Source organism: Portunus trituberculatus, chromosome 17 (genome assembly GCF_017591435.1).
Source record: "Portunus trituberculatus isolate SZX2019 chromosome 17, ASM1759143v1, whole genome shotgun sequence".
NCBI lineage: Eukaryota > Metazoa > Arthropoda > Malacostraca > Decapoda > Portunidae > Portunus > Portunus trituberculatus.
Genome location: NC_059271.1, coordinates 11,200,822 through 11,213,395, shown reverse-complemented (window position 1 = coordinate 11,213,395; position 12,574 = coordinate 11,200,822). Strand labels below are relative to the sequence as shown.

Below are 12,574 nucleotides of genomic sequence, written 5' to 3'. Positions count from 1 at the left end.
TCATCGACAAACACGCCTGCAAAATTGAGGACTGTGGACCTCAAACATATATTGGGATGACAAGGACAACATTGTCAAGGAGACTCACCTGCCACCTACAGAATGGCACAATCAAGAACCACTACAACACGTCACATAAAACTACCGCTACAAGGAAAGATATATATATATATATATATATATATATATATATATATATATATATATATATATATATATATATATATATATATATATAGAAGGAGGCAGTGGTGTAGTGGATAAGGTGGTGAATGTGGAATCAGACAAATGTCCACACGTAGGATTGAATCCCACCACATACCACTTTGAAATTATGCCATTTGTCGAGTGGTGATATCGTCCCTAATATGGGTACCACTATAAATAAAATTGCCTGCGCCACTAAAAGGCGGAAGCTGAACAGCGCTTCCAACATATACTCTTCAAGTATGCCTACAGGTGCTATAGACAATATCATTAGAAAAAAAAGGCCCCCTTATTTATATATACTAAGTTGATAAGCATTATGAAAAGATATAATGTAGATGTCAGATTTTCTCAGTGGGAATGAAAATCATAAAACTACAACTAAGGGCTTTACTATGCCTCACAATCCATTCCCTAATGAATTTTACAAAAAAACAAAAGTGGATCATATATTTTTTAAAGAAAGTAGACATATCAGTAGACATGTCTATGCCACTGAAATTACTATTTTGTACCTATTGACGCATCTTATTACACATTTGTCAAAGTTGCATGTCATTTCACAGCAGAATAATTTTCTCCTAAGAATCGCAGTTATCAGTGGCATGTTGGCAAATTCAAGACTACTTCAGCAGAGAAAGATCGAAAATACCTCCTTACTCTTGCCGCTCCCCAGACCTAACATCCTTGGATACACACACACACACACACACACAAACGTGTAAAGCAATGGGAATTTGCCTTTTTTTTTTTTTTCATACTAGAAAGTAGAACCTGATGGTTTGAATAATGTAAATTACAATATAGTTTCCTACATATGTTACGGAGATCTATTCTATTATTAATGGCATTAATGCCAAACAGCCACAAACGTTTCTGTAAAAACTTATGGTAAAAAGATCGCTTTGTTATGACTTATTATATGACAAGACACGAACAAGAAAGTAAAATTTCAGTGATATATGCTTTTTCAAAACTGACATGAAAATACATCTCATTCAAAATAAGTGCTCCAAAACCTAATACTAATCAAGAGAGAGAGAGAGAGAGAGAGAGAGAGTACACTGAGATAATGTAAAAAAAAAAAAATCAACTTTCAGGCCAACTTTCACCTTATATACATTTTATTTTTCTTTATCTATATGCACGTGTATTTATAAATAATATGTATATTATACATCATATATATTATACATGACGTCGTGCAGATCACCTCGAAGACTGCTAGTCTGCTACCCACTCCTCACCCAACTCTACCAAGCTGAAAACACTGTATATTCTTATTCGTATGTAAGGTTAGCCGTCTAAATCTTCATGACACGGCATGCCACATGTATCATGAGTATTTTAAGGTAACATATATGGTAGGTTTCGTCGAAACATGGACAGAAGGCGTAAAATAAGGAGCGGTACTGGGGCGATTCTATGTATTTGATGTGCGCGGCTGCTGGACTCGTGGTAATATTAGGTCTTTGGTTTTGGGATAGGGGCAGCAACAGACCAATAGTACGTCGGTTTCATTTCTGTGACGTCATGCTGTCTTCTCCAAACCCATTCAACCTCCTTCGTGCTGCCCTCATCCGTTCTCAGACTTCCTCCAGATCCCCCTCCTTCCAAATTTCCTGTTAGATTGAGGTTACCTACTACCTAGTAAGTTTGTGCTTTCTTTCCTTGATAAGAAGAGTGCGCATTGCATAGGCTCTGACGGCTATATTATCCACACGTTACCACAACACTGGTGCCCCACGCTGTCACGAAACACTTTACTATAGTATACAGACTACGCCAGAGTTGTAAGTATGCCATTCAATTTGCAAAAGTATCTCCTTCGTGGCAGTGGGTGTATCTTTGTGGGGTTCCGTTCTAGTCTGATAAACGTATATATAAGGAAAGAACAAGAGTTCTCCATTGGTTATCCGAAATGGTCTCTTCAACGCATTTTGTTCATGATAGAAGTCACTGCGTTAATAGGTGAGAATAGTGGTGTGTTGCAGACGTTGGTGCAAGTAATGCGAACGCTTGCGCTGTTGTGATGGTAGCGGTACCACAACATGGCTGCTGACTTTGCCATCTTGATTCTGATTTCTTGAATTCACGTCCATGGAAATAGTTGCCATTTATAAACGACATTGCCTCTTAAATATAGTAATTGTATTGTTTATTTATAGTTTATGTGTGCATGTTAGGCGAAAGTTGGTAAATGCATAGTGTAAATCACCAACCGCAGTAATATCCAAACTTTCCCTGAACATAACATAAATAATAGGATAACAAAGAGCTACCAGGGCCCAACTAGGCTATCCTGTATTAGTCGCACAGCGACCTCGTCATCAGTACTTAAAGATACACTTACAAGTACACAATACATTATATACTAATTCTAAATATTTGGCCCATTAACAGGGCTAAGTCCTGCAGCGAAATCCTCTACAATCTGTGATCCACATACATGGGGATCATGTCTTGTTTAACTATAGTAAATTTCTTATAAAAACTATCATGCAGCGCTATACATAATTATAAATCTAATAAATTTAAGTGCTTATCTAATCTGTTTTTAAACATTGTCAAACTAGTGCTATTTACAACCCTCTTTGGCAATGCATTCCAGAAGTCTACCACCCTATGACTAAAGAAATATTTTCTTATATCTAACCTGCAGCCTTGCTTTCTAATCTTCCTGCCATGATTTCTAGTCCTATTTCCCTCCTCTAAGGTAAAGAAAGATCTCACATCTATGTAGTTTGTATCTGAGAACATTTTAAATAACTCTATCATATCCCCTCTTATACATCTCTCAAATGAAAACATGTTTAATTCCTTTAATCTATCTCTATACTCCAGGTGCTTTAATGCTGGTATCATCCTAGTTGCTCTTCTCTGAACTGCTTCTAACATGTTGATATCCTGCCTATAATGGGGTGACCAGGCCTGTATGCAATACTCTAAATGGGGCCTAACATAGGAATTATATAAGCTACGCACCATTTCCTTACTTTTATAACTAACATTTCTATTTATAAAACCCAGGATCCTATTTGCCCTATTTCTTGCTTCTAAACATTGCTTTGAAAATTTCATAGTCCTGTCTATCATTACTCCTAAATCCTTTCCTTCCTCTACTGCCTCTAGCCAACATCCCTCCATCTCATAGCTAAAGTTTGTGTTGTCTTTACCTAAATGCATAACCTGACACTTTTTAGAATTAAACTCCATCTGCCACCTGTCTGCCCATGCTATCAGCCTGTCCAGGTCTCGTTGTATTCTGTAATTGTCCTTTTCACCCTGTACTGCACATGCTATCTTAGTATCATCTGCAAACTTTGCTACTTTACTACTAATTCGTATAACTAAATCGTTAATGTACACCAAGAAAAGAAAAGGTCCTAGCACTGATCCTTGGGGTACCCCACTAACCTCTTCCTTCCACTCAGACATTGCCCCATTTAATACTACTCTCTGTTTCCTATCAGAAAGCCATTCACTAATCCAATCAACTAACCTACCCCCTATCCCATGTAGTCTCAATTTGTATACTAGCCTCCTAGAGGAGAACCTCTTGCCTTGAAGGTTCCCTACAGTCCCCGTGTACCACCGAAACACCCAATTTCTGCAAATATCAATTTATTTACTAGTATAACACACATGAATTAACAACAAGGAGTACAACTCAATTTAATGCGAGGAATTCATCTGTTTCTTCTCCACCAGCTGATTGATGTCAGATTATCTTTGTAAGGCAATAATAATTTTTATTTGTACACTAGCCTCCTAGAGGAGAACCTCTTGCCTTGAAGGTTCCCTACAGTCCCCGTGTACCACCGAAACACCCAATTTCTGCAAATATCAATTTATTCACTAGTATAACACACATGAATTAACAACATGGAGTACAACTCAATTTAATGCGAGGAATTCATCTGTTTCTTCTCCACCAGCTGATTGATGTCAGATTATCTCTGTAAGGCAATAATAATTTTTATGAGAAACGAATGAATTCTATTAAGTAAAAGTCGCATATGATCCCGAGAGTGCTCATGTACCACCTGGAAGGCTTTCGCGTACCATTAGTGGTAGGTACAGTGTACATAACCAAGGCACACTGGTCAATGGCCATCGAGGACCTGTGGTTGGATTATGGATAATAGTGTTGATCGTACGTAGTGCCAAGCAGAAAAGCCACCGTGAAGAGTGCTAGTGCTACGCCTGCCAAACACTGGAAGATGGGTTTAAACAGCCCCAGTGACCGTTAGGAGTGAATATATGGTAGCTGTGAAGTGGCAACTTGTGGCAGTAAGGTTGTTGGCTCGAGTTTATTGATGATTTTTAAGTAGTTTGTTGTCGCCGTGGCGCAGAAACAAAGCATGCGTAAGTTTAAGGTACTGGATTAAGAGTAAAATGTGAAGCAGCATCACAAGGATAGTACATAATGAGTACATATAGGAGTAAAGGTGAGAAGTATACATCACATGTGTTTACAAAACTGTCGGCCGTTAATGGGAGGGATGCTGAGCTGGGCCTACATGACGGAGAGAGTACAACCCTAGGGGTCGCGAGGGCGCTTGGGACAGATAAGAACATAGAGAGTTCCTGATGATGACGGAGGAACGAGGCCCCAGATTACACCCCAGCACCTCAGGAAGGGGCAGACTACGTTTCGACCTCACAGAGGAAGGTGTGGTGTGGTGAAGGCGGGGAAGGTCGAGCTCACCCTTGTCTTATAGAAGACCCCAAACACGTAAGTTCGCTGTCATCCCCCTTTGGTCGTTCACGTGTACGAGTAATGAGAATGATGATAACACCTTGATGACTGCTGTTTGTGCCTATGTTGTGTTAGTCGTAATTCGCTCCTAGATGGTGTTACGTAGGAGGCGTGATTGAGATATGAGTAAAGATAAAGTAATTCTGGTATTAAGACAAGTTATCATTGTAGCAATTAAGCTGAATTGTCATTGTAAACGTTGTTGAAATGATTTTGTAACTGCCAGTGTACTTGTTGACGTAAATGTGTTCTCACAGGTTTTTGACCGAATGAAATAAATATTCGAGTCAAACGTGACGGGTCTGCTGTTCACCTTTAACAGTCAAAAACGTGGAGTCTTCATTGTTTCTTGCCTTCGAGAACAGCAGAGGAGGTTCGCCAGACCCGGCCGGGCGTCGGTGTGCCCCAGCGCGAGTAGAGCGGGCACGAGCCGCGCCACCCATCCGCGGAGGAGAGCGGGGAAGTTAAGTTGTGTTCGGGGCAGGGAGTGGTGAGCGAGTGAAGGGCTCGTCACCGCTACACCCTTGCTGGCGATCGGTGCGAGGCGGAGGAGCGGGTCCTTCTCCCTCACACGGTAACTGAGGAGTGAGTGTGTTAGTGCGTACGTATACGTTACGTGGGCGGAGACTGGCGAGGCACGCCGGGTGACTCTAGTTGACAAGCGAGTGCAAGTGTGAACATTTATTAACCGGAATTGGTTGTACCTTAATTGCTTGAGATGTCGATGCAAGGTCAAAGTATAGTGATACGCGTATGGTGGTAAGAGTGATAACTTGGTAGTGCGTGTTGTGAAATTAGTGGGCTATACGGGACGTTATTTGTTGAGCTAGTTTTCACAACTCCCACGACACGGAAAGAACGAGGGAGACGTTGACAGCAGACAGCAGTGTGGAAGGTGCAAGAGTGCGATCCACGTAATTCTTAAGCGTCTGGTTGATTTACTGTGGCCCCCGTAGTATTAAACTTTATTGCCAATCAATGTCTGCACACGATGGTGCACCGGCAGTGGCGATCGTGATCACGTTAAGGAGTTTTTCCCCAAAGCTTGCACTATAACGTAAATGTCGGGGTTTTTTCCTCTCAGTGGCGTAATCACCTTCCCACCACGTGCCATCGTACGATAAGTTAGTCGTGGGCCACATTAAACGTCAGACAGCTGAGAGGTAACGAGAAGAATTCTGTTGAGAAGGCTTCAGAACGGCTTCAGCGACAGCCTCGGCAGAGAGGTGTCGGTCTCGCTTCAGTACAGCTTCAAAGTTGCTTCAGTACAGCAGTTGCTTCAGTACAGCTTCAAAGTTGCTTCAGTACAGCAGTTGCTTCAGTACAGCTTTAAAGTTGCTTCAGTACAGCAGTTGCTTCAGTACAGCAGTTGCTTCAGTGCAGCTTCAAAGTTGCTTCAGTACAGCAGTTGCTTCAGTACAGCTTCAAAGTTGCTTCAGTACAGCAGTTGCTTCAGTACAGCTTCAAAGTTGCTTCAGTACAGCAGTTGCTTCAGTACAGCTTCAAAGACGATATAAGTAGCTTCAATATAGCTTCAAAGACGATAAAAACGGCTTCAATATAGCTTCAAAGACGGTCTAAGTAGCTTCAACACAGCTGCAAAGACGGAACAGGGCGGCTTCAATATAGCTCAATATAGCTGAAAGGAGAACCATCGAAGCGCCAAAGCAAAGAGCCACAGACTCCCACTCAGGTTTGAGGAACAAAGATGGACAACGAAACACCACTGAACGAGGTCACGACCAAGAGCACGCAAGATTCTCCTGGAACTACCCCTGAAGAACTGGAACATATCAACGTTATAGCCACGTCAGATGATCCCAGACAGCTGCCTCTCAAACAATGGGAGGCAGGTGGAGAAGCCAGCACAATTACTGAACGGTATCGACAGATATACGAACAGATGGAAGAAATGATGAGACAAGCACAAACGTTCATGGAACGCTTTAAGGAACTTGGTGGACTAGCGCTTACGAGCAGAGTTACTCCCGATGAGGGACAAGGAGGAGCCTTGGTGCAGAAGCAGGGGGAGGAACTCAACCAGGGGGAGAGTGACAACGACCAAGGAAGGACAAGGGAAGAGCTGGAGAATGGACCTTCTGGAGTCATTCCTATGCGTCACCCGGTGCAGAGGTGCGATGGTCCACGAGGGAGTGGCCTGTCACTGGAGCTATGTAAGGGAGAAAGGGAGAGTGAAATGGGAACAAGCGGCGAGCAGAGCATATCGCAGTCCATTAAAACCGTTAGGATTGACGTGAAGGAAATGATGAGCACTATGAAACTGCAATGCCTACCGAACCCCAGGTTTACAGGGGGAAATTGTGGTGACTATTGGCAGTTTAAAGAAGCCTTTCTGGACTACGTGGATGCCGCTGTCGTATCGGATAGAACGAAGCTCAGACTGCTCATTGAGGCCTACGAGGGACCTGTCAAAGAAGCTCTACACGGAAAAAGGCGTGTACGAGATCCAAAGGAAGGCTATAGACAAGCCCTCGAAGTGTTAGATCAAGCACACGGTGATACGTGGACGTATGTTCGAGAACTTACTCAAAGGGTCCGCTATGGCCCAAGCATGGATCTACATGAGACCCAAAATCTCGCCCACTTGACACATGATCTTGTAAACTGTGTGTCTGTCCTGCGAGGACTAGGACAGTTGAAAGAAGTGGATACTGACGATGCAATGTGTCACATTGCCGAAAGATTCAAGGGTAAACTGAGAGACGAATACAACGCACAAGTGTATGCTTACGCAAAGAACAATTGTGGAGCTTTCCCAGGTGTAGAATGGTTACAGAGCTTCCTTCAGGACATGCTGACTAGGTCACGGACGACGGCTAAGCTACAGAAGAAAGACATGATGAGCGAGAGTCAAAATAAAGCTGCCGCATCCTTCCCCTCCCAAAAGAGGAAGCAGATCAGTTTAACGATGGTAACGAAGGAAGAAGGACGAAATACGGATACATGTCCTTTGTGTGAGGATGCACACTCTCTGCACGGGTGTCGAGCATTCCTTGGGATGTCAGTAAAGGCGAGATCAACATACATCAGAGACGAAAGACGATGTTATGCCTGTCTTCGACAAGGTCACCGCATGTCGGAGTGTTGGCTACGTGAACCATGCGGAGTTGAAGGTTGCAGTCGTAGCCACTCATCCCTCTTACACTTCATCACTACCGGACAACAGGGAACTCGCTGTACACCGCTTGCGAGGGCTTATGAAACGTCTTCAACAACGCCCAAACCTACTTGATAAATACGACAAAGAAATGCGCCAGTTAGTAGAAGCAGGTTACACAGAAAGGCTTCCACGACCTACACAGACAGGAAGGCCCGGAAAGATCTGGTACTTACCTAATCACCCAGTCCTGAACCAGAACAAACCAGGGAAGGTGAGGATAGTATTCGATTGTGTGGCGACCTACCACTCCATCTCCTTAAATAGCCAAGTAATGCAAGGGCCAGACCTCAACAACAAGCTGACGGGCGTCCTTCTTAGGTTTCGGCACCATAAGATAGCTCTCATGGCTGACATTGAATCTATGTTTCATCAAGTGAAGGTGGTGCCGGAAGATCGTGATGTCCTCCAGTTCCTTTGGTGGATGGATGGTGACTGTACACGAGAACCCGCCACCTACCGGATGACAGTACATCTCTTTGGCGGAGTTTGGAGTCCGTCTTGTGCTGGATATGCACTCCAGAAGACGTTCAAGCATTATGAGCAAGAGGTCACCGAAGACGTTGAACGTGCCAGACACAGCTTTTATGTCGACGATCTCCTAATTTCGGTACCCTCTCTGGACAAAGCCATAAAGGTGACACATCAACCGCGACGAGTCTTGAGTAAAGGAGGTTTCAGGCTGACAAAATGGATCTGCAATGATAATTCAGTACTCAACACCATACCTCAAACAGAGAGGGCTGCAGGAGTGAGAGGGATCACCCTCAAGGACGGCCGACTACCCTCTAAGAGGGCGCTGGGAATCCTTGGGACCTAGAGGCAGATGAACTTGCTGTTCAAGCCCAAACGCCACGAAAACCGGAAACGAAGCGAGGTCTTTTAAGCATGATTAGTTCTATATATGGCCCTTTGGGTGTCTTGGCTCCTGTGCTCATCAGAGCGAAATTGATTTTCCAAGATGAATGTAGAAGACAAGCAGGATGGGACGAACCTCTGACTGAGCCGAACGTAGCCTTGTGGAGAAAATGGCTGGGCGATTGGAATGGGCGAGAAGAAGTCCGGATCCCAAGGTGCTACTGGCCAGAGAGGATATCACCTCTACATACGGCTCAAATACATCATTTCTGTGATGCCTCACAACAGGCGTATGGAACAGTGTCCTACCTGAGACTGACGGACAAAAACGGACGCCACCACGTAACCTTTCTGTTCGGCAAAGCCAAACTAGCACCAATGAGGCAACAGACAATTCCGCGATTAGAATTATGTGCAGCTACGATGGCAGCTCGGACTGACAGACAATTGAAAGAAGAACTAGACATCGAAATGGTGGACTCGGTGTTTTGGACGGACAGCATGGCAGTTCTTCAATACATACGAAACACTGAGAGACGCTTCCACACCTTCGTAGCCAACAGAGTGGCTACCATAAGTGAATACTCAAACATCTGTCAATGGCGCCACGTTAGGTCGACACTCAATCCAGCAGATGATGCTAGCCGTGGAATACTGGGAAGTGAACTGCATAATGAGTGTCGATGGATCCAAGGCCCCACATTCCTCGCCTTGAAGGAAGAAGATTGGCCACAGACAACACTAACAATCCCAGATATTATGGCTGATGACCCGGAAGTGAAGAAAACTTCCATATGTTTGGCAACTACAGCAGCAGGAAGGGATAGTGACATCATAAAGACATTGTGGGCGCAGTACTCATCATGGTATCGGTTACGGAAAACCGTTTGCATGGCTCAGACGATTCATACAATGGTGCGTAGCAAGATCCAACAAGACTGCATGTGACAAAGGCCAGTTGTCAGTAGGAGATATGGAAAAGGCTCGTCTGGCAATTCTACGGGCTACACAACTAAGACGCTTTCCTCAAGAGGTGAGCATGTTGAAAAGGGAGCGACAAATTACTATTGGCCCTTTGTATAGACTGGAGCCTTATCTAGATAACGAAGGACTGTTACGAGTAGGGGGTAGACTAGACTATGCTATCCTCCATCCAGACCACAAGAACTTGCTCCCTAAAGACGGATTTATCACGGAGCTCATAATCAGGAACGTACACTCGATAAGGTCTGGTCACTTGGGGCGAGAACACACCTTGGCCGTGTTGCGAGAGGACTACTGGATACCGAAAGGACGCCTTACTATCGACAAGATCCTCCGCACATGTGTGATCTGCCGACGATGTAAGTGGAAACCGCTAGAGCAGAGGCAAGCAAACCTGCCGAGGATCGCTTCATACCAGGAGAGAGGCCATTCACTTACATGGGAACAGACTGCTTCGGACCTTTCATAGTGAAACGAGGCCGGACACGGGCAAAAGGATGGGGTTGTCTCTTCACATGCCTGACCTCTCGTGCCATACACTTGGAAGTTCTCCCATCACTGGACGCAGACTCATTCATCAACGCGTTAAGCAGATTCAGTTCCCGCAGAGGAACCCCAAGACGCCTGAGGTCTGACAATGGGACGAACCTGGTAGGCGCTCACAGAGGATTGCGGGAGGCAAAGAACAATTGGAATGACAGCAAACGGATAAGAGATAAACTCCTACAACGACAGATAGAATGGGAGTTCATCCCACCTGCAGCCCCTCACATGGGTGGAGTCTGGGAACGTCAAATCCGCACTGTAAAGAAGGTGCTCTTGGCGGTGGTTGGTAATCAGATACTTGATGATGAACGACTTTCCACCTTTTTCTGCATCGTGGAAGAGATAATAAATGGGCGACCCCTCACCCCAGTCTCAGACGACCCGAAAGATCTAGAAGCACTCACATCCCTCCACCTTCTCCGACTGGAAGGCAATACGCCAACGCCCAGGGATGACATATCGGTGGCAGAGACATACCGAAGGCGATGGAAACATGCACAGTTCCTGGCAGATCAGTTCTGGAAACGATGGGTGAAGGAGTATTTACCAACCCTGCGCTGGAGGCAGAAAGCCATTAAGAGCCACCGCAACCTGAAAGTCGGTGACGTGGTCATCATAGCAGGACACCCCCTCACAAGAAGTCAGTGGTTATTAGGGAGAGTCCTCGAAACAATGCCTAGCGCAGACGGCCTTGTGCGAAAGGCCAAAGTGCAGACAAAGGAGTGAGTATTGGTGCGCCCAATTACAAAACTCTGTCTGCTGGAAGGGGTCGGGAGCCTCTGAAGGTATTTCGGGTGAAGCCCGACAGGGAGAGTGTTATCGCCGTGGCGCAGAAACAAAGCATGCGTAAGTTTAAGGTACTGGATTAAGAGTAAAATGTGAAGCAGCATCACAAGGATAGTACATAATGAGTAAAAGGAGTAAAGGTGAGAAGTATACATCACATGTGTTTACAAAACTGTTGGCCGTTAATGGAAGGGATGCTGAGCTGGGCCTACATGACGGAGAGAGTATGACCGTAGGGGTCGCGAGGGCGCTCGGGACAGATAAGAACATAGAGAGTTCCTGATGATGACGGAGGAACGAGGCCCCAGATTACACCCCAGCACCTCAGGAAGGGGCAGATTACGTTTCGACCCCACAGAGGAAGGTGTGGTGTGGTGAAGGCGAGGAAGGTCGAGCTCACCCTTGTCTTATAGAAGACTCCAAACACGTAAGTTCGCTGTCATCCCCCTTTGGTCGTTCACGTGTACGAGTAATGAGAATGATATGATAACACCTTGACGACTGCTGTTTGTACCTATGTTGTGTTAGTCATAATTTGCTCCTAGATGGTGTTACATAGGAGGCGTGATTGAGATATGAGTAAAAATAAAGTAATTCTGGTATTAAGACAAGTTATCATTGTAGCAATTAAGCTGAGTTGTCATTGTAAACGTAGTTGAAATGATTTTGTAACTGCCAGTGTACTTGTTGACGTAAATGTGTTCTCACAGGTTTCTGACCGAATGAAATAAATATTCGAGTCAAACGTGACGGGTCTGTTGTTCACCTTTAACAAGTTAGCTAGGTACATTTTTACCTATGCTCTTATACTTATGTTAATGTTAGTTGCCTGTTAAGTTGTTAAATGTTATATATGAAGTTAGGTGGGCACTGTCCCCGAGAAAGCGTCCCGCACGCTCGCCTCAGCTCCCACTTCCCAGCTCCTCCACCCAGCTGATTTGACGTCACATTATATGAAGCCACGCTATTGGTAAGAGAGAGAGAGAGAGAGAGAGAGAGAGTATGGTAACAAATAAGGCAGTGTTTCTCAACCTTTTTACCCTTGCGTGACCCTTAAAATACATGACATGTCTCAGGGAACCCCTTCAGAAAAACAAAATTAAATACCATATATTTCTCATTTATGTGACGTCAAATCAGCTGGATGGAGGAGCTGCAAAGGGGGAGCCGTGAATCAAGGCGAGCGCGCGGGACGCTTTCTTGGGGACAGCAGGTGTTATAGGTGTTCTGAGGCGTCTCCGCCAGTTTTTCTT

The 12,574-nt window shown here is 44.7% G+C and overlaps 2 protein-coding genes across 2 annotated transcripts in view; both read left to right on the top strand.

Moving 5' to 3' along the window:
- Positions 1-1,516: 1,516 nt before the first annotated feature.
- The window catches only part of LOC123504859 (glutamate-gated chloride channel alpha-like), a 294,033-nt gene continuing 282,975 nt past the window's right edge, over positions 1,517-12,574 (top strand). The window contains exon 1 of the mRNA XM_045255762.1: positions 1,517-1,857. The gene's annotated coding sequence lies outside the window, so the exon portion shown is untranslated. The remainder of the gene's footprint in view (positions 1,858-12,574) is intronic.
- On the top strand, positions 9,429-9,953 carry LOC123504863. The gene has a single exon (XM_045255767.1). The coding sequence runs from the start codon at positions 9,429-9,431 to the stop codon at positions 9,951-9,953; it is 525 nt and encodes a 174-aa protein (XP_045111702.1).